Source organism: Helianthus annuus, chromosome 1 (assembly GCF_002127325.2).
Source record: "Helianthus annuus cultivar XRQ/B chromosome 1, HanXRQr2.0-SUNRISE, whole genome shotgun sequence".
NCBI classification, from domain to species: domain Eukaryota; kingdom Viridiplantae; phylum Streptophyta; class Magnoliopsida; order Asterales; family Asteraceae; genus Helianthus; species Helianthus annuus.
In genome coordinates this window covers 72,761,897-72,785,821 of record NC_035433.2, presented here as the reverse complement: position 1 = coordinate 72,785,821, position 23,925 = coordinate 72,761,897, and the positions used below count along the sequence as shown (strand labels likewise).

At 37.2% G+C, this 23,925-nt stretch overlaps 1 protein-coding gene across 1 annotated transcript; it reads right to left on the bottom strand.

The window, feature by feature from the left end:
• Positions 1-1,365: 1,365 nt before the first annotated feature.
• LOC110904232 (uro-adherence factor A-like) lies at positions 1,366-10,067 on the bottom strand. Its single transcript, XM_035987984.1, has 4 exons — positions 9,696-10,067; positions 8,138-8,665; positions 5,992-6,118; positions 1,366-1,898 (listed from the first exon to the last, which is right to left on the bottom strand). The coding sequence occupies exons 1-4, from the start codon at positions 10,065-10,067 to the stop codon at positions 1,366-1,368; spliced, it is 1,560 nt and encodes a 519-aa protein (XP_035843877.1).
• Positions 10,068-23,925: the final 13,858 nt, after the last annotated feature.

Here is a 23,925-nt window from a genome sequence, read left to right as displayed (position 1 = left end):
ACCGCATTCAAAACATGATCTCCGGTCAACAAACCTCAGAGTATCATAACTGTAGGAGCTTGATGATGAACTTCGTGATCTTGAGGTACTTGGTCCTACATCACAACAGTTTGTGTGTTGTGTGTAGTTGTTTTGACTGTTTATTTTCAAAATTTTCTTTTGCATTACAAAATCTGTGTTAGATTTGTTTTCAAAAGATTCAATTTTATCCGTCCCTCGGGATTTCACGAAGTTTACCTTCCGAACCCTTTTCTTGTTTTGGCTCTGTTTGCCTTTTCCATTTCCTTGGTGAGCGTGACATTGCTTTCGTTGATTGTTTTGTGGTTGCAATTTTTGATTCCCATATTACTTTCTAACTTCGGATTTTGGGATAGGAGCACACTGAGTTACTACAACTCCTTGGCTCGACTTTCCCAAAAACTTACTAGTAGTATCTCCGAAAAATTTATCAATCAAGGATTGATTGACATTTTTGATTGGGAAATCCTTGTCTGAATAGATTTTATCAGATCCAATCAACGTGTAAAGCAAATTCATGCTTTCACAACTCTCAGACTCTTGCGCAGACGTGGACTCAACCAGAACAGTCTTAGCAGGTTTTGTGGGAGGATTACATAGAATATGATTCTCAAGAGGTATGTCCTCTTCTTTGATTACCACATCAGACTGTGCTGAGTCACTATCATCGGATTCATCATCTAAAGAATCAGTATCTTCAACAATGACTGGAGGATCCTGATTTTGTTCAGCAGATGATACATCTGTATCTGCTGACACATCCGAATCTGATGATACTTCCGTTTTGTATCCAAGTCCGGTTGCAAAATCTTCAATGTCTAAAGGAACAGATTGCTCAAAATAAGTTCTATTCTCCTCATCAGGCATTGCATCATAATTGTGTCTAACAGGTGGTGGACATTTCTTATATCCAAGGCACGTGACATCCTTTTTCTCTTTCGGAACATCGATGATGTGATCCAGCACATAACTAGAGTTTAAATAACTATTTAGCTTAAGCCGGATCGCCTCACTTTCTCACTTTACACTGGCTAACTCTTTTTGTATGACCTCGAGACGAGTGATATAACATTTTATGTCAGTTTGTTTTCTTGAACCCATTTTTGTTAGCTCGGTTTAATCTTTTCTTAAATTTTCAATCACCGTTTTAAACTCTTTTTCATGGTTTTCATAAAACATGTTAGCCTCTTTGCATTTCGAAAGATCCACAATCAAACCTTGATTGTGGATAAATGTCACGTCATACTTGCTTTGCAAATCATCAAATTTGCTTTGCAAGTCGGACAATTTAATTACTAAACTAACACATTTACCACACCTATCAGAACTTGGTTTATCGACACATACCTAACTGGATTCACTCTCAGATAGTGACTCATTTGTCTCAGAATCAACAACCTCCCTTGTTGATTCATATTCCGATCCATCCTCACTTGAACTTGAACTTGTACCATCTTCAACTGAACTACCGTCATGTTCAGAACTGTGATCATTTCCCGAGGATTCACCATTGCTGGCATCTTTGACAATTTTAGCATAAAACGCCGTTTTTGTTTGACCATTGTAGTTTGTATCAAGAAATGATGTGAATCCAGTAGACCTATAGCTTTGTTGTGAGGCAACTGGTGGTAGTGGATTTCTATACAAATCGGTGTTTGAGACACAGGTTACTGGTAGCTGAGCAACTGGTAGCAGATCACCGTACATATTTCTAGCCATTTTCGGTTCACTTTGATTTTGGTTAGTAACCGATGCCCACTGCTCTGTTGTAATAGAACACGCTCGTGACGAGGACGAAGGTGTGGGAGATTCGGCCCGTGATGGTGATAAACCCTTGCCTGTGTACTTGCTCTCCGTATTGGATGGAATACCCCACCAACCTGAACTCATGATGGATTGAAAAGAAATAACTCAAATACAAACTGTGAACGAGCCAATATCCACGAAAGATAAAACCAGACAAACAATTGTGTCTCAAAATGAATGTTTTCCAAATGATTGATTAAGCCCACTAATAATCAATTCAGATGATACAACATGTTTCGTGAGAGCCCAATGACAACACCAGTAGGTCCACTCATAACAGTCCAATGAGAAAACCATAAACCATGCAATGTTTAAAGGAGGCCCACTGGTAAACAAATAATGGACTAAAAATCCCAGCCCACTGATTGATAAACTCACGAAAACTTGCAACCCTTCACGAAGACTGGGCCACGAAGACTAGTGAAATGGGCTTATGTTGTCCACAAAGATTGAATCCTACGAAGAATATAAGGCCCAAATAAGGTTCAAAATTTAAGGAAAAAGGGGCCCACTAGGACATGAAAAACCCACGAAGAGTATTGTGTTCGTTGAAATGGAATTTGTGAAATAAAAAGTTAAAGAAACAAGTATTTTAATCAGAAGAAAATCTTATCTTTCCACTTCTCTACACACATGGTTGGTAACACAAAGTCAAACAACCATACTTTTAGACATGCTTTTCAAAAGACCATACTTTGAATGACCACTCTTTTCAAACAACCATCATTTGTATGACAGTATTTTCAAACAATTAATATTATAATCTTTCAATGATAACACAAACTTCAAATCTCCAAAGCACGAAACCCAGAAATGATGAGCAAAGATGAACTCCGGTGAAATATATGATGATTCCGGCCAACGGAAAAATTTCCGAACAATGATTTTGCACTAAAGTTAAAAGAAAAACCTTTTCTTATCATGTAAAAATGAAAACTAACAAGGTTTTTGTGAGAACTAACAACGAACCACCAAGATTTTCATGACTGTAAACTGTTTCTCAGAAAAATACTATGAAAATCCTTCAAAAACACAAGAAAATATCTCGGTTTTAACAAGGAAGAGAGCCAAGGCTCTGATACCACTTGTAGGTCAAACTAGCGGAGGATCTAGTCGCCTAATCCTTGTATAAGAACTGACCCGGTTGTGCGGAATCCAACCGAGATAAGAGACACAAAGACACAAGATTCAATGTTTAAACAGCTCAATGTATTACTTAAACAGAAAGTTTGTTTACAAAGGTTCAACTAGAGTAATCTCTAAAAAACTCTCTCTGAATACACTGTGTTCTCTTGTTCTGTGTTGTGTCTCCTTCTTCTTTCTTGTGTTCAGTTGTTGTATATATAAAAGACCAGTTGACGAAACGTGATGTGGTCAACAAAAGTCTCATGAGTCGACGAAACATATCATTACCCGACGAAGGAGGTGTTGACGAAACCTCATGATGACGAAACTAACAGGAGTTTCGTCATGTGTCTTCAAGGAGTTTCGTCATCAGCATGTTGTAGGAGAGGTTTTGTCATGTAGGGGATCAGGAGTTTCTTCATGATCACATGCATGAGTTTCATGAAGGACTTGCAGATAATAAATAAACACAACAAAGCAAATTCATGTTTCTTACTTTCATGAAGATATAATATGTTATCACATGACATCATCATGATATCATCATGGTGATGTCATGGTGATGTGGCGCTTCGGGAAGGCTCGCGGCTCTTCGTGCTTCGCGTGTCGAAATCTGGGGCGCACGACGGAGGAATGTTGTGACATCGGGCTTGAGCTGAACCTAACCGAGTCGAACCGAACCGATTTGAACCGAACCGAGTCACGTCCACATAATATGTATCAACAAACTCCCCCTTGGATGCTACTCATAAGGTTCATCTTCCACGTCTTCCATGTCGGAGGATCTTCAAAGTCTTCACGTATCGTAAGTAGAAAGTGTATCAACAAACTCCAATTTTCATTTAGGAAGTGTGTTAACAAACTCCCCCTTAAAATAAACTCTCCCTTGAGTTATGCTCGTGAAACTTTTGATCTCCAATCCTTTAGATCCTTGTGGTGTTGATGATAGGTCAGCGGCAACTCGATCATCTTTATCTTTTGAGTGCCTCCACGTCGTGTCTTCATTCCGAAGCTTGTCATCGAACACGTTCTCTTCGCCTTTAGCTGGTTTGATTGTCGCATCAGCACATACAAGAAAGCTAAATGCGCGCAATAAGAACAACCGCTTGGAATATAGTTAACATAAACAAACGACATACATGTGACCATTGTTCAATCAACTACCGTCCGACAGTTTAAAAGTTTAACAAATTGTTCAATTTTAATTTTCAACTTTCAAAACTTGCAAATTTTGACCGTTTATGAAGATTTTGTTGTTTTGGTTTTTGTTCAGGTTTCAGGTGTCGAAGACTCGAGTTCCAGCATCGGGTAATCAAAAGAAATTAGAAATAAAATCTTTTTGGCTTTTATAAAGTTTATATTAAAACAGACCTAAAATCTTTTTGGAATTTTGAATATTTGAAATGTAAAGACGGGAAGCAAGAAATAAATATATACAGAAATGCAGAAACAGAAAGCATTAAATAAATATTTACAGACATTCTTTTCGCGAGTTTCGAGGGTAAGTGAATCATATCAGTGTACGGTCACGCCAAAACGCTCTTGTTGTTCAATTAGTTAACATTTAGATAAGCATCCTATAACGATTATCGGTATTGTTGTCCACATAAACTCAACTTATCAGATGTAATCATGGCGAGGGGATACGATTAGTGTATGATTTATACTTACCGACCGGTGTTCATCCACACATGACACATTCCCGTATCAAGGTATGCATGAAAGTTCATCTTACTGGTGAGTATACCATTTATCATCTATTTTGACATATATGAAAATGTGAGATACTCACTTATTTTGAATTGAAAACAAGCCCTGTGTGATAGAATCACTTATTGATGAGGAACTCGATTCTCAGATGCATGAGGGCACAAGAGCAAGTCCGTGAACAGGTCAGTACTAACGTACAGCAAAGAGACGAACTTGACTCCTGGATAAATGTGATATATTATCACTTATTTTGTTTAGACATGTGATTGTTTATCACTTATTGAGATCGTATGCAATATGTACACGTATGTATGGTATCATGGAAGATCTAGACTTCGTCTCCATTATAATTCGGTAAAAGAAACAACCATGATACCCAGATGATAAACTACATAAAGACCACGTATCTCAGAACCTCGGCAATCTATCAAACAAAATTTTGGTACCAAGACCATATGCCAATGAGCGGTTCCCACACGGTCTTTAGTCGATTTAGGTTTATATCACCCTGCACACTTTAAAATGATTCTAAGCCTACCGATACATCTTATATAGAGCTGCTTATCGTTTTTCATTTTAGGTTTAAAGAGGTTTGGACAGACCACTGATGTACTATCATTTTCTCTTTTGCTCGCCAGGAAACTCATTTTTGTTTTTCTATTGTTTTTGTGTTTTTGAAATTTTTCAATGTTTTTGGATTTTTAAAGTTTTGGATTTACTCCCCCTAAAATGTAAAAACTATGATAAATTAAAAACACAAAGATATTTACATAAACGATTTTCCGTTGTTGGTTTTACTCTTGCTTGACCTTAATGCCGTTTACCAATAATAAAAAGTCAAATCGTGATTTGTCAAATGCTTTGGTAAAAAGGTCGGCACTTTGGTCATCGGTGTGGACTAAAACAACATTGACGAGTTTCACATTGAAACAATCACGTGTGAGGTGATATTCGAGATCAATGTGTCTGGTCAAGGGATGCTGTATGAGATGATAATAATTCATAAAGCAGCTTAAATATCGACAAGGATAGGGGAGATTAGAAATTCAAAACCGAAATCCTGCAACTTCTTTGTGCATTGGCAGGAATCTGAGAGCTCTCCCAAACTGGATATCCACCTAGAGTGGATTTCAAGGTCGATTTTGCAGCTACTTCAATGAACCGAGAAATCCTTTCACAGCAACAAGATCAGAAACCTCCAGGTCCGGCTGGTCTTCCACATTGCAACAGCGAAGGTCTTTGTCTTTCTCTTTGAGAAGTAGCGTGCGGTTGTTCAATCCACGCCAAGGCATCCCAGTTGGCTTGTTTAAGAAACCCATTTTCTTCAATTACATCGTGGAGAAATGTACACTACACGTTCATCTTGTGGACTTTGAACTTCTTGTGGAAGAAAAATCCATGAATCTTCGAAAAGCTTCAGACGTGCTGCAGGCGCGTACATTTCATTGGAATCTATCCTCTTGACCGGATCAAAAACCATAACAACCAAATTTTGGCACAATTTTCATCTTGTCGAATTTTTCAACTTCATTCAACCACATTCTTTCACCATCATTCCATTATCTGACATTTTTGTCTTCTTTTCTCCTCTCTCCATCAAAGGCAACAATATTCTCCTTGGATATAACAATGTTTCGGAGCCTTATGTCGCCGATCTTGAGCATGGACGCCCCACTATCAACAATCCTAAGACTATCAATAGTTCCTCCTGGAACATCCTGCACACTCATTCAAAGATTAGTTGGAGAGGGGGACCCAAGCCTTCACAGACTTGGGTCATCCGTCATCATCGAGAATTGTAACATCCATTTCCCGATGACTCGGAATTGATGTAGCTCCCCCTGAAACAGTTTCCGATTTTCGTTTCCAAATCTGTTTTTGTTTTTCATTTTCAACTTCTAACTTAACAGTCTGTGTTTGGATAACCTCTGGTTTTAAAACCCTTTTAATTTCTTTTCTTTGTTTTTTTTTCTGTTTCATTTCCCGTTGTTTAACAAGACGAGGGTCCTGTTTTGGTGAAACAGATCTTTTATGGTAACTTTTACCACGGGGGCATCAATCTTTGCCTTACCTTTCGTGAGATATGGACAATTTCTGACAATGTGCCCGTACTCACCACATTCAAAACATGATCTCAGCTCAACAAACCTCGGAGTATCATAACTGTAGGAGCTTGATGATGAACTTCGTGATCTTGAGGTACTTGGTCCTACATCACAACAGTTTGTGTGTTGTGTGTAGTTGTTTTGACTGTTTCTTTTCAAAATTTTCTTTTGCATAACAAAATCTTTGTTGGATTTGTTTTCAAAAGATTCAATTTTATCCGTCCCTCGGGATTTCACGAAGTTTACCTTCCGAACTTCTTTCTTGTTTTGGCTCTGTTTGCCTTTTCCATTTCCTTGGTGAGCGTGACTTTGCTTTCGTTGATTGTTTTGTGGTTGCAATTTTTGATTCCCATATTCCTTTCTAACTTCGGATTTTGGGATAGGAGCACACTGAGTTACTACAACTCCTTGGCTCGACTTTCCCAAAAACTTACTAGTAGAATCTTCGAAAACTTTATCAATCAAGGATTGATTGACATTTTTTATTGGGAAATCCTTGTCTGAATAGATTTTATTAGATCCAATCAACGTGTAAAGCAAATTCACGTTTTCACAACTCTCAGACTCTTGCGCAGACGTGGACTTAACCAGAACAGTCTTAGCATGTTTTGCGGGAGGATCACATAGAATATGATTCTCAAGAGGTATGTCCTCTTCTTTGATTACCGCATCAGACTGTACTGAGTCACTATCATCGGATTCATCATCTGAAGAATCGGCATCCTCAACAATGACTGGAGGATCCTGATTTTGTTCAGCAGATGATACATCTGTATCTGCTGACACATCCGAATCTGATGATACTTCCATTTTGTATCCAAGTCCGGTTGCAAATTCTTCAATGTCTAAAGGAACAGATTGCTCAAAATAAGTTCTATTCTCCTCATCAGGCATTGCATCATAATTGTGTCTACAGGTGGTGGACATTTCTTATATCCAATGCACGTGACATCCTTTTTCTCTTTCTGAACATCGATGATGTGATCCAGCACATAACTAGAGTTTAAATAACTATTTAGCTTAAGCTGGATCGCCTCACTTTCACACTTTACACAGGCTAACTCTTTTTGCATGACCTCGAGACGAGTGATATAACAGTTTATGTCAGTTTGTTTTCTTGAAACCATTTTTGTTAGCTCGGTTTTATCTTTTCTTAAATTTTCAATCACCGTTTTAAACTCATTTTCATGGTTTTCATAAAACATGTTAGCCTCTTTGCATTTCGAAAGATCCACGATCAAACCTTGATTGTGGATAAATGTCACGTCACACTTGCTTTGCAAATCATCAAATTTGCTTTGCAAGTCTGACAATTTAATTCCTAAACTAACACATTTACCACACCTATCAGAACTTGGTTTATCGACACATACCTGACTGGATTCGCTCTCAGATAGTGACTCATTTGTCTCATAATAAACAACCTCCCTTGTTGATTCATATTCCGATCCATCCTCGCTTGAACTTGAACTTGTACCATCTTCAACTGAGCTACCGTCATGTTCAGAACTGTCATCATTTCCCGGGGATTCACCATTGCTGGCATCTTTGACAATTTTGGCATAAAACGCCGTTTTTGTTTGACCATTATAGTTTGGATCAAGAAATGATGGTAATCCACTAGACCTATAGCTTTGTTGTGAGGCAACTGGTGGTAGTGGATTTCCATACAAATCGGTGTTTGAGACACAGGTTACTGCTAGCTGAGCAACTGGTACCAGATCACCATACATATTTCTAGCCATTTTCGGTTCACTTTGATTTTGGTTAGTAACCGATGCCCACTGCTCTGCTGTAATAGAACACGCTCGTGACGAGGACGAGGGAGTGGGAGATTCCGCCCATGATGGCGATAAACCCTTGCTCGTGTACTTACTCTCCGTATTGGATGGAATACCCCACTAATATGAACTCATGATGGATTGAAAAGAAATAACTCAAACACCAACTGTGAACGAGCCAATATCCACGAAAGATAAAACCAGACAAATAATTGTTTCTCAAAATGAATGTTTCCCAAATGATTGATTAAGCCCACTAATAATCAATTCAGATGAAACAACATGTTGGCTCAGATCCAATCCACGTGTAAAGCAAATTCACGCTTTCACAAACCTCAGACTCTTGCGCAGACGTGGACTCAACTAGAACAGTCTTAGCAGGTTTTGCGGGAGGATCACATAGAATATGATTCTCAAGAGGTATGTCCTCTTCTTTGATTACCACATCAGACTGTGCTGAGTCACTATCATCGGATTCATCATCTGAAGAATCAACATCCTCAACAATGACTGGAGGATCCTGATTTTGTTCAGCATATGATACATCTGTATCTGCTAACACATCCGAATATGATGATACTTCCGTTTTGTATCCAAGTCCGGTTGCAAATTCTTCAATGTCTAAGGGAACAGATTGCTCAAAATAAGTTCTATTCTCCTCATCAGGCATTGCATCATAATTGTGTCTAACAGGTGGTGGACATTTCTTATATCCAATGCACGTGACATCCTTTTTCTCTTTCTGAACATCGATGATGTGATCCAGCACATAACTAGAGTTTAAATAATTATTTAGCTTAAGCTGGATCGCCTCACTTTCACACTTTACATAGGCTAACTCTTTTTGCATGACCTCGAGACGAGTGATATAACAGTTTATGTCAGTTTGTTTTCTTGAATCCATTTTTGTTAGCTCGGTTTTATCTTTTCTTAAATTTTCAATCACCATTTTAAACTCTTTTTCATGGTTTTCATAAAACATGTTAGCCTCTTTGCATTTCGAAAGATCCATGATCAAACCTTGATTGTGGATAAATGTCACGTCATACTTGCTTTGCAAATCATCAAATTTGCTTTGCAAGTCCGACAATTTAATTCCTAAACTAACACATTTACCACACCTATCAGAACTTGGTTTATCGACACATACCTGACTGGATTCGCTCTCAGATAGTGACTCATTTGTCTCAGAATCAACAACCTCCCTTGTTGATTCATATTCCGATCCATCCTCGCTTGAACTTGAACTTGTACCATCTTCAACTGAGCTACCGTCATGTTCAGAACTGTCATAATTTCCCGAGGATTCACCATTGCTGGCATCTTTGACAATTTTGGCATAAAACGCCGTTTTTGTTTGACCATTGTAGTTTGGATCAAGAAATGATGGTAATCCAGTAGACCTATAGCTTTGTTGTGAGGCAACTGGTGGTAGTGGATTTCCATACAAATCAGTGTTTGAGACACAGGTTACTGGTAGCTGAGCAACTGGTACCAGATCACCATACATATTTTTAGCCATTTTCGGTTCACTTTGATTTTGGTTAGTAACCGATGCCCACTACTCTGCTGTAATAGAATACGCTCGTGACGAGGACGAGGGAGTGGGAGATTCGGCCCATGATGGCGATAAACCCTTGCTCGTGTACTTGCTCTCCGTATTGGATGGAATACCCCACTAATATGAACTCATGATGGATTGAAAAGAAATAACTCAAATACCAACTGTGAACGAGCCAATATCCACGAAAGATAAAACCAGACAAACAATTGTTTCTCAAAATGAATGTTTTCCAAATGATTTATTAAGCCCACTAATAATCAATTCAGATGAAACAACATGTTTCGAGAGAGTCCAATGACAACTCCAGTAGGTCCACCCATAATAGTCCAATGAGAAAACCATAAACCATGCAATGCTTAAAGGAGGCCCACTGGTAAACAAATAATGGACTAAAAATCCCAGCCCACTGATTGATAAACTCACGAAAACTTGCAACCCTTCACGAAGACTGGGCCATAAAGACTAGTGAAATGGGCTTATGTTGTCCACAAAGATTGAATGCTACGAAGAATATAGGGCCCAAATAAGGTTTAAAATTTAAGGAAAAAGGGGCCCACTAGGACATGAAAACCCCACGAAGAGTATTGTGTTCGTTGAAATGGAATTTGTGAAATAAAAAGTTAAAGAAACAAGTATTTTAATCAAAAGCAAATTGTAGGATCGTGATTCTGACCTGAATGAGTCGTTCAGAGGAGCTTTGATCAATTATAGGTGCGGAAAACAAGTAATTGACGTAGAAACAGCTGATTCTTCACTTTAACTACTGATTGAATTGATTTGACAACAATTACACTCAGTCTTCACACCGGCAGCACTTCGGCGTGGAATACAAGGTGATCGATACTGATTTCGCTCAACATACCCCTATATATAGTGGTTTGATTTCGCCTGAAATGATATCAGGACACCAGGAGCGAAATCAACAGTTATGATTTCGGGCGAAATCACATGATATGTCAACAGGAGCGAAATCAGCCTGTTAACAACATGAACTATCCTATTTTCTTGTAAAACGTGCCCTAATCTATACAATGCAATCTAAGACTCGATACAAGACGAAGTCGACAGATGTATGCACCAACAGACTCCCCCTCAGATGTTGACGAGTCGTTCGTGTCGAGTCTTGTCAAACTTCAACCTTGATCAGTCTCTGGGCTTCACTTTCACTAACAACATCAACAGACTCCCCTTTAACAATGTGCTGGCATTTCTTTGTTCTTCAGCAACATCTGCTTCAGGATCGCTGTCTGACTTTCACAGGTCCAAGATTGTTGCTTGGCTTTAGCTTTGTCCACAAACTCGAAACCTGGCTCAAGCTCTATCCACAGAGTCTTCAGGTATCGAAATCTGTCTCTTTAACACATAAGCTTCTCAGTATCGATCATCCTGGCTCTTCATGTTCCAAGATCGTCACTTGGCTCTCGTTCAGCTCAGGACTCAGAATCGAATAACCTGGCTCATCTTAACCTGCATAAGCTCTACCTCAAAGTAAGTTTTACACATTTAACAATTTGAATATAAACATATGCACCAACAACGACTCCCTCTCATAAGAACTTCCTCTTTGATGAACCAATTGTTGATATAACCACAGTTGATTTCAATTAACACATTCTCCCTTACAACAATGTCATCATGTTTAGCACTTGGAATTTTGAAAACCAGCTCTCCAACATCAGTTTTGAAAATCTTTTTGATTTTTTCAAAATTTATGCTAAAACACACACAAAATCTTTTTGGATTTTTCTGAAAGAAAAATAAATGCAGAAACAAAATATTTACAAACAATATTTTTGTGAGTTTGCGTAAGAGGATCATATCAGTTTTTGAGACATGTCACTAACACCGTTAAGCTACAGTACATTTTAAGTTCTAAACAATTCACCTAGATTGTCAGTATATTGGTCCACATAAATTTTCACACAAATTTCAATTGATCCGAGATATGTGATTAATGTCTTAAGCTCTTGAACTTAAGCTCTCATATCCAGATCCCAATATTCAGTCTTACAGGTGAGTATACCACAGATGATATTTGTCAGGGGTAAGGTGCGAAACCGTGAGAGCTCAGGTCAGAACTTCCGTTCAGCAGAGAGATGACGGCTCGACTTTTGGTGTGTCCCCTTTAGAGGATCTTTTGATTTCAACAGCAGTGACTATCAATTTTATTGTTTCATCAACTTGCTGAGGGCGATGCTTTTTCAAGCTTTTGCGGAAAGCATTATCCGGGGACTAGGTCAGTATTTCCATACAGTAGAAGTCCCGGGATAATACCCCAGATATCACTGAGCATAAAGACCTAGTATCTCAGAATAAGGGACCTTTCAAACAAGATTTCAGGGGTTACCTATATATCCAAGAAGCTGTTAACCCACAGAACAAGCAAGTTTGAATTTTTAGGTTTATATCTCGTCACAATTTACTAAGTGTGCAAAAACCTACTGGCATATCCACAGTGAGATTGTTTATCACATTTTATCTTTACATTTCTTTAGCATGTTGTGACAGTCCACTGATGTACTATCATTTCCTCTTTTATCCAACAAAAACTCATTTTTGATTTTATCATGTTTTTGTCTTTTTCAAATTTTCTAATGTTTTTGGATTTTCTGAAATTTTCTACTCCCCCTAAAATGCAAACACATTAAAGGAAATTTGAAAACAAACTAAGCTCTTGACCCAATTCTAAAACTATACAGAAACTTGACAACTGACATCGAATTGCATCAATTCGCCATCCACTAAGGCATAAACAATCCGAGCTCCCCCTTTCAACAAACCATTTTCTCATTTAGATTTCAAAACACTTAAGTTTGTTTTAATCAAAATGATTTTTCCGAAAAATGAGTTTGTTTGTACCAATTCTAGGATCAACAAGAATAGATTTGGGGATATGGTTCATCATCTCTGTCCTTTACGCATAGGTAGTAGATCAAGTACAACTTAATGTCCCTGATTTACCGTTTCGCATTGAAACAACCTCTGTACCAATTGTAAGTATATCCGAAACAATACCACTTGTAGGAATGTCACGTCTACATATACCACTTTACCAATCAGGGTGCCGATTCCTGCTTCACGCTTACCAACCTGGAAGCTCCGGCGTAGTCTTTCAACCTGTAAAAATACAACAATTTTTCAATTTTTCACAAAAACATTTTAACAAGAATGATGCCGATTCCTGATCCACGATATAAACTTGGGATCTCCGGCATAGTCCTAAGACTTCAAGGGAAACAAACTTCCATCCAAGTCTTCTCAGACTTAATGGTTTTCAATTCTTGCGCAGTAGGGTTGTAAGTTGCCTTTTTAGTTGCATAAAAATCTTTAACCCCCTTTGCTTTCCCATTAAGCATTTTTCCAAAAATTTTCTTAACATTCCCATTGAATGTTTTCTCGATATCAAACTTAGTTTTCTCAGTGTAAAACTGATTCGAGATTTCAATCTTACCAACTTTCTGCTTAACCCCTTCAAATTTCAGTGATGGAAAATCATCGTCATTCACCGAAATTTTTACCTCAACCTGTGGCTCTTCTGGCTTTGTGGAACCAGATTCATCGCCGACTTTCTCAACTACCTTTTTAACAACCCACACTTGGTTGTCTTTCTCTTTCTTTTTGTAAAAAATCTTTTTAGAACACTCACCAATCTCATAAGTTGAATTTTCAAAAATTTTAAATTTCTCGATTGGTGGTTCAACATCAACAACTTTTTCTTTCAATTTTTTAGAAACTCCCTGTTTTGTTTTGATATTCTTTGGACAGTTCCATGCAATGTGACCAGCTTCATTGCATTTGAAACAGGTTCGAGCTTCCTTTGGATGAAACACTCCAGTTTCATTCCTTCTCTTCTCAGCAAGAAACTCCTGGTTTGATTGTCTCCAGAATGGTTTCTTCTTTTCTTCTTCTGCACTTCCACCTGACACAAATTCCGTTTTTGTTTTAGAATTTTTCATATTTTTATGATTTTCTGGTGGAATAAAACCTAAACCTTTCTTTTTGTAGCTACGATTTTGGTTATGTTTCTTTTGAAAACCAGGACCAGAATAGTAACCCTTTTTCTTGTTTAAACGTTGTTGAACTCTTGAAGTGTATTTTTTAGGTTTTCCAGTAAGATTTAAATCTTTGATTTCAGAAATGTTAATTTCTGTCATTTTGAAAACCTTTTGGATCATTTCAAAACGAACACTTCTTATTGGAAACTCTTTGTCAGAGTATAATTTATCCGAATCATTTAAAGTGTATGCGACTTCAAATGTTTCATCATCCAAATTTGCTTTTGATAACAAAAATTCTTTACTATAAGACCGTTTAACCGACGACTTTGGATCATTGACTGACGAATTTGACCCTCCAGACTCAGACTTTGACTCGGACTCCTCATCAGTATCCAACACCTGATCGACCACCTTTTTGATTAACTCATACTCATGATCAGTGTCAGATGAGGTAAACGTGACGTCAATGTTTTCTGGTAATTCATCAGTTGTATCGGTTTTTTGCTTTATGTTGACTGCTTTTTTAAGTTGCCCCTCATTCGGTTTTCTAGGTGAATACCCTTCCCAAATTGGAGGCGGACACTTGTTATAGCTAACAGTCGGTTTCTTACCAGTATCCTTCTTCTTTGGGTTGTCATCTTGAAAAGCTTCCATACCTGCAACAGTTGGATAAATTCTATCAATAAGATAATCAGAACTAGAATAACTCTGCAATAAACGTCTGATTCTCTCATTCTCGATTTTCTCTGTCTCCAATTCTTGCTTCCACTTAGCACTCTCTTCGATGTAGAAGTTTATAGCTTTCTGCTTTGACATCATGACTGCATTCATCATCGTTAGTGCTTGTTCTCTTTCAGAATTTGTCTTTTGAAGACCAGTTACTGTTTTGTTCAAGACATCATAAGATTCTTTCACATAATTGAGATTGAACAGTAACTGCTCCTTCTTCTTCTCATACTCAGCAATCATATCATCTTTCACTCTACAGTCCTTGCATGCTTCCAAACACTTCGTGCAAGGCTTGATGACTTCAACAATCTTTTCAACTTCGATTGTTTTCACCACTTCAACCACCTTTTCTGCTTCAGTCACCTTCTCAGCTACTTGTACTTGCTCAGTCTCAACCATCTCCTCAGCAACACTATCAACATTCTCATTCTGAACAACATCTTCAGATTTCATTTGTTGTTGTTCTTTAGTAGCTCGTTTCTCCTTTAGTTTCTCCAAGCGATCTGCAAAATAGAAATGAAAACTTTCAGGAGAAAGATGAGATTTAGCAACATTGATATGTTTCTCTTCCTCATCGTCACTACTATCATCAACTGGTGACTGATCAAACTATACAGATTTTTCAGAACTAGCATCTGATAAACTAGAATCAGATGGTGTTTGATCAAAAGCAACTTCTTTTTCTGAACTTGCATCACTTTGTACACTCTCATCTGGATTCTGTGAGTTTTCATCAGCACTTTCTGAACTTTCATCAGAAACAACAGACTCTTCTTCCACACTCTTCACAGTCTCTCCAATAGACTTCATCCATGTGGCAAACATGTCTGGTTCTCTAACAATCTTAGCAATGAAAGCTTTGAATTCTCCTTTTTCATCATCTTGATCGACTAAACATGCTTTGCTTTCAGGTGATATGTAGTTGTTCCAGTTGAAATCCACCAAACATGCTCTCTTTGAATCCTCAATCTTCCTACCATGAGCCACCTGTGGTTCTTGCTGTTGACCAACTTGTTGATAAATGGCTTTTCGGTAGTAATCGTCTTTTCCGAACGGATTCTGAGCTCCACTAGCTTCCCTGTTCTTGCACTCCATCTTGAAATGGCCCTTCTCCCTGCATCGAAAGCAAGTAACTTTAGATTTATCAAAACCTAAAGTAGATACATGAGCATCGAGAAAGTCATTTCTCCCAGTAATAAGCTTGAACTTTTCAGCTCATCTGAGAACACTCGCTAGACACCATTTAATGTCCATCAGTTCCATCTTTTCGGCGTCTATTTGATCGTAATCCTCCTTTGTGAGCATAGGATTCCCGATCCGACCAACAACTAAACCTTCGTAAGAGAGCAACACAGAACCAAGTAAAGCCATGTGGTTTTTAGCAGTTTCTTCCGAAAAACTTTGACCTTCTGGAAGGTTTAAAGCGATGTTACACTGAATTACATAACCACTTCCAGTTTTCATGCTTTGAGAATGGAAACTTGTAGTTGACTCCTTTGGATTGACACTCGGAAATGATGAGAATCCACTGCTACTATTGTTTGAACCCTGATCAACCTTTTCTATTGAATCCCCAGCACTAAATGCAGTTTGGATCTTCGGACTTCTCTCAGCTTCTGGAACTGGAACACTACCTTTGTAGTACATCTTTACGTCCTGTTGACCACTTGGATTGTTCATCCTAGCGATCTTCTACTATTCCAAATCCTGACTCTCGATCTTTTCAATAAACTGAGAAACCGTTAACCCATCATAAACACCAGTATTCTTCAGAATCATCAAATACGTTCCCCACTCTTTCTGCGGTAATGCATCAACTAACTTGTCCACCCACTCTTCACGATCTTTCGTAATACTCAGCATTGACATGGATCGCACTAAGTGGCAGTAACGTTCAATCAGCTTCTTCGTATCCTCTCCCGGTAGACTGCTAAACAGATCAAACTCTTTCTTGAGCAACGCCTTCTTTCTCTTAATCATATTCTCACTACCTTCAAACTTGACTTTAAGTGCATCCCAGATCGATTTTGATGTTTTGTCATGTTGTAGGAGTATGAAAATGTCTTCTTTGATTGCTTGTTGAAGCAGACTGATCATCATCTTCTCTGCTTTATACATATTCCGTTCTTCATTTGTAAATTCTGACAGATCTTTAGTAACCTGCAATTCTGTTCGAGGCAGCACATATTTCTTCAGAATACATTCCCACGACCTAAGATGGTTTGCCTGAACCCAGTTTTCGAATCTGTCTTTCCACCCGTAGTATTCTTCGATACTCATCAGTTTCGGGGGCTTTTGGGTAGTTCCCGTCTCATTTTCTAAGTTCATGGTTTGTGCAATGACAGTTGGGGCAGACGGAGTTGCAAACGCGTTGTAGAACTCGTTATCCATTTATCAATGCACGGTTTTCAAAAAAAAAATCACTTTCGAGCGAAATCCCAATTTACAGCTTCAAGCGAAATCCTAAAAACACACAATTAGGAGCGAAATCAGAAAGTGTATCCTTGGAGCGAAATTAAACAGTACACTCGAGCGGAATCTCTGAAGTTGCACTCTTGAGCGAAATTAGATAAAGTTCTGGAGCGAAATCTGACAATGGTAACGCAAGAGCGAAATCAGAATGATCACTGGAGCGAAATTAGCAAGTTTTGGCAGCTAGAAGCGAAATCAGGAATATCCTGTTTGAGCGAAATCAACTCGGGGTCAATTTTAATCCATTTTTAGTCCAATTTTAGGTGTCAAACTTTCAGGGATTTGTCTATGTCCAATTATACACAGTCTGTGAAAAATTGAGCAGGTTTTGACCGGTAAATCTCTCTGTACTGATAAAAGAAGGTGTGGAAGTAAGAAAACTTGATGAATTCCAGCTAATCTCTGCAGAAATCCTCCTCCTGAGCTCTGATACCAATTGTAGGATCGTGATTCTGACCCGAATGGGTCATTCAGAGGAGCTTTGATCAATTACAGGTGCGGAAAACAGCTGATTCTTCACTTTATCTACTGATTGACTTGATTTGACAGCAATTACACTCAGTCTTCACACCGGCAGCACTTCGGCGTGGAATACAAGGTGATCGATACTGATTTCGCTCAACATACCCCTATATATAGTGGTTTGATTTCGCCTGAAATGATATCAGGACACCAGGAGCGAAATCAACAGTTATGATTTCGGGCGAAATCACCTGATATGTCAACAGGAGCGAAATCAGCCTGTTAACAACATCAACTATCCTATTTTCTTGAAAAACATGCCCTAATCTATACAATGCAATCTAAGACTCGATACAAGACGAAGTCGACAGATGTATGCACCAACACAAATCTTATCTTTCCACTTCTCTGCACATATGGTTGGTAACACAAAGTCAAACAACCATACTTTTAGACATGCTTTTCAAAAGACCATACTTTGAATGACCACTCTTTACAAACAACCATCATTTGTATGACAGTATTTTCAAACAATTAATATTATAATCTTTCAATGATAACACAAACTTCAAATCTCCAAAGCACGAAACCCAGAAATGATGAGCAAAGATGAACTCCGGTGAAATATATGATGATTCCGACATACGGAAAAATTTCCGAACAATGATTTTGCACTAAAGTTAAAAGAAAAACCTTTTCTTATCATGTAAAAATGAAAACTAACAAGGTTTTTGTGAGAACTAACAACAAACCACCAAGATTTTCATGACTGTAAACTGTTTCTCAGAAAAATACTATGAAAATCCTTCAAAAACACAAGAAAAGGTCTCGGTTTTAACAAGGAAGAGAGCCAAGGCTCTGATACCACTTGTAGGTCAAACTAGCGGAGGATCTAGTCGCCTAATCCTTGTATACGAACTGACCCGGTTGTGCGGAATCCAACCGAGAAAGCAAACCGAGATAAGAAACACAAAGACACAAGATTCAACGTTTAAACAGCTCAATGTATTACTTAAACAGAAAGTTTGTTTACAAAGGTTCAACTAGAGTAATCTCTCAATCTCTCTCTGAATACACTGTGTTCTCTTGTTCTGTGTTGTGTCTCCTTCTTCTTTCTTGTGTTCAGTTGCTGTATATATAAAAGACCAGTCGACGAAACGTGATGTGGTCGACGAAAGCCTCATGAGTCGATGAACATATCATTACCCGACGAAAGGAGGTGTTGACGAAACCTCATGATGACAAAACTAACAGGAGTTTCGTCATGCGTCTTCAAGGAGTTTCGTCATCAGCATGTTGTAGGAGGGGTTTCGACATCTAGGGGATTATTAGTTTCTTCATGATCACATGCAGGAGTTTCGGGAAGGACTTGCAGATAAAAAATAAACAGCATCAAAGCAAATTCACGTTTCTTACTTTCATGAAGATATAATATGTTATCACATGACATCATCATGACATCATCACGGTGATGTCATGGTGATGTGGCGCTTCGGGAAGGCTCGTGGCTCTTCGCGCTTCGCGTGTCGAACTTTGGGGCGCACCACGGAGGAAAGTCGTGACATCGGGCTTGAGCCGAACCTAACCGAGTCGAACTGAACCGAGCCGCGTCCACATAATATGTATCAACAATATTGGATTTAAATAACCCTAACATTTATCAATTGGCCGATAACACTTTCGACTTTCGATTTGTATAAAACCACTCCCAACTTTTAACTTATTTTTCGATATCACTACCAAATTAATCTAAGACTAACCTAGTTTACTACATCAGCTTTCACATCACCAAACCAATGTCACATCAGCTGGCACATCATCAAAAAAAGTCAAAATATATATGTATTATTATTATATATAATAGATTGACTACTTATCTACAGTAGCTTGACCCACCTTTTTATTGAAAATCACTTCCTTAACTTTCAGTATTAACAAAACCCCTTCAACTTTTTAATAACCTTGTAAAATGTCTTTTAACCCTCTCGACTTTTACGTGCTTATTTATATATATATATATATATATGTGTCGGTATAAATTCAAGTTGGTTTACGTTTTGACGTAATTGTTTTTCAAAAATGAGTCACAACAAATATAATACGATTTCGTGCTTATTTTTATATACGTATTCATTTGATGTACGTTTTGACGTAAATTTTGGGTCAAATATAATGCGTTTTCTCTAGACGGTATATATGTCAAATATACTAGGTTTTTGTGCTTAATTTTATTGATGTTTTCAGTTAGTCTATGTTTTTACATTCATGTACGTGTCGGTATAATTTCAAGTTGGTTTATGTTTTGATGTAATGGCATTTTCACCACCTTGAGTTGTACATGCTTATTTTTATGTACATATTGGTATAAATTCAATTTGGTTTACATTTCAACGTAATTTCTTCAAAAAATGACTCATGTCAAATATAATATATTTTTTTGCTTATTTTATGGACAATTCAATCAGCCTACGTTTTAATCCATAAACAATTGCAAAAAAAATTACTACACTAATCACGTTAGAAAAAAATGACCCCGCAATGCACGGAATCAATTCTAGTTATAGTAATTTAGTCTTCACTATAATTTTGTAGGTGGAGGAAATAGATGAAAGAAGAGAGAAAACCATGACTTCTTAGTCTTCACTATTATTTTTAGGAAAAACTACGAGAAAAGACGTAATTGGCTAAAAATTTTCAAAAATACACAATTTTTCAGCTTATAAAACTAAACCAGCCAATCAACCGTTTACTAGCCGGCCATTAGCCGAACATGTAACCGATGAGTTTAGCTCTGCAATTTTGGGTTTCTTAAAGATGGGTCCACCAACATCTTTTAGCAGATAGGTCAGTCGATTAGCCAACAAAATTTAGCCGACACCGACACATGGCCTAACGGCTGAGCCGGAAGTGCTGGTTCTATTTTGCTAGGCTTGGCTCACCCATGGGTAATGGCTCAACAACATATGACATAAACGTACGAGTCAACTTTAAATCAATTATTCCTTTTGAAATATATAAATAATTATATCTTATTCAATTCAATATTCTTATACTAGTTTATAGACTCATGTATTACATGAGTTTAAGAATAGAAATGAAAGACTTTAAGATAATCATGGAGTTGATCGAGTTCTTTGGGGAAATAAATGTGTTTTCCATTTATAAACTTAAATGAGTTTTTTAAAATGAATATATTATTTTTGAGGTTGGTTGCGTTTGAAAGACATAACGATTATAAGTTTTAAATTAATTTTTATATTTCATATCATTTCTTGCATCACACATAATAAATATAAATTTTAATATGAATACATATAACCCTAATTTGAGCTATACATACAAAATTAAAGAAAATATAGCATTACTCGTTTTAAATGATGCATTTACAAAGTATGAATTTTGCTTTTGAATATAAAATAATTAATATATTTTATTTCAAATTAATATTTTCTTATATTAAAAAGTGTTATAAAAGTAGAAGATGAAATGAAATAAGTTTATGATCTAAGATTATATATATTAAGCGCTTGCGCGCGCACACACACAGACACACACACACACACACACACACACACACACATATATATATATATATATATATATATTGTTTAGACATATATTTAACATTTGTGAAAACGATAATAACAAATTATAAACATGATGAGGTTTTAAATTTTTGGTTGCGTCAGATAGTGATCGGTATATAAAGTTTTGGTTATCCGATCTTCTTTTGATAAGTATGTTTTTATTTACTAAAGTATAAGTAAGTAGATAACTAGTATTAATTATTAAGAATTAAGAATATTGAAGAGATATAATCATGAATATAAGATTATTTCTAATATATATTAAATTCAATCATTTAATAATCTTTATACTAATTTACTTATTATTTATTATATAGTTGAGGTAGCATGATAATTTGCCACATGGCATTTTGATGAAATCCTTTGTTATAAGAGAATGCCATGTGGCATTAAAGCTACTTTTTTATTAGTATTAGATATTTTTCCTTTCTTTGCTGTGTTTGTTTTGAGGGTCTTTTGGGCTGCTTATAAAGTTGGGCTCTTTGGTTCCCTTGGGCAGCTTAAAGGTTGGGCTGCTTGAAGTATTGGGCTCGCTTTTTAGGGTTGTCTCGGTGTTTATATCCCAACCACATACATCAGCTGGGACACACAGTCTTCTGCAACCTCTCTTCTTGCTCTCTAGAACATTCCTTCTTAAAGGCTTTGCTACTTCTTGTCTATTCGAGAGTTTCTGTTCGCTGTTGTTCATCATATTGTGCAGATCATCAATTGATGATTTGCCCAGTTACACTCTAGTTGTAAACGATGTTTGTACTGTATTTTGATTCTTGTTTTTTGCTTGAAGCATTTGTACCTACTTGTTCGTTTATAAAGAAATATGCTTTACTAGATATCGTGTTTTGCACATGGTATTAGAGCCATAATCAGCTTGTGGAGTTTGTTTTCTTCCGATGCTGCTTCATATTGAAGAACAGATCTGTTGGATCTAGGTTTGTAGTTGAAGATCTAAGGAGTCTTGGTGGTACAACTGAATCCGCCGATTCCTGATCATCCGCTTGAAGTTTTCTCTGATCGTGAAGACTGAAACCCTAAATCTAGGGTTTGAGTGAAATTGTGTTTGGGGGTTCTCCCAATTCAGTTGATCGGTGCTTGGTGTTCGTGACTATCAAAAGATTGAAACCCTAATCTAGGGTTTTTGCGTGCCTATATTGAAGGGGTTCTCGTTGGTCTCTGTTACAGAGCAAACCAACGGAACTTTCACTATTTTTTTTGCTTATAATCAGACTTGTAACCCTAATTGAAGGTTACAAGTGTGGTTACCAGAGTTATACGCACCCACCATAAGATTGTTCTATCTCTGTCCTTTATTCCTAAATTTATTTACTTTTTTGCATCACTGAGTCAGTGAGTCTAGGCATTTTGATGCCGGGTTTAGCAAGACCAGTTTGAATTTTGGGATACAGAGAGTGTCCACTTTGTTGCATTTGTTTCGTTTGTATGTCAAAGCTCCCTGAATATCGTCTGCGGAGGCACCTTTGAGTGACGAGCCTCTGATCAGACCTCTGTTCAGGCTTAGCTGCCCTTTGTGTTATTATTGTTTGATTTCTGCCCTAATCTGTTTTAGCTACTTTGTCTTTACTTGTTATCAGTAATTGTTTACTGACTTGGTATGTTTTTACTGTTTTTGTTTTCTATACTTGTGCCATTCTGTTTAACCTGTTTTATCAAAATAGATGCTGGTGATCCATTGTTCCTTCACCTTAGTGACTCTGCAAATTTATCTATAGTTAATGTAAAACTTAAAGGGTCAGAAAATTATAGGATTTGGTCCAATGCCAAGTATCTTGCCTTACAAGTTAAGAATAAGATAGGGTTTGTTGATGGTACTTGTCCTAGGTCAAAAACTAATGAGGTCTTGGGTAGACAGTGGGATAGATGCAACTCTATTATTCTTACTTGGATTCTTAACTATGTGTCCGAGGAATTATATCTTGGTCTGGTTTACTCTAAAATTGCTTCTGATGTATGGAAAGATTTAAAAGAAACTTATGATATGATAGATGGTTCTGTTGTGTTTAATCTGTATCAAAAGATCAACTCTTTTAGTCAAAATGGTATGTCTGTCTCAGAATATTATCATAAGTTGAATTGTATGTGGAAGCAATTAGATCAATTACTTGCCTTACCTTGTTCTTGTGATGCATCTAAACACTTTAATGATTTTAATCATCTTATAAAGTTGATGCAATTCTTAATGGGTTTTGATAGTTCATATCAGTCTGTGAGAACAAATTTATTAATTAGAGAAACACTTCCTTCCGTGAAGGATGCCCTTGCAGTTATCTCTAGAGAAGAGACTCATCTACACTCTAAAAACTTTTATAATAACATCCCTAATAGTGCTATTGGCTTTGCTGTTAGGACTAATCAAAGTGTTGAATTAAAGAAAAAAGGTGTAAAAACTCCTAATCCTAATCTCAAATGTTCTCATTGTAATAAGACTAGTCATACCATTGAGAAGTGTTTTGAACTTGTTGGCTATCCTTCTTGGATGAAATCAAGACCTGGTAGGAACAAGGGTAACAAGGTTAGTAATAATGTTACTGCTGATACCACTGATACCTCTTA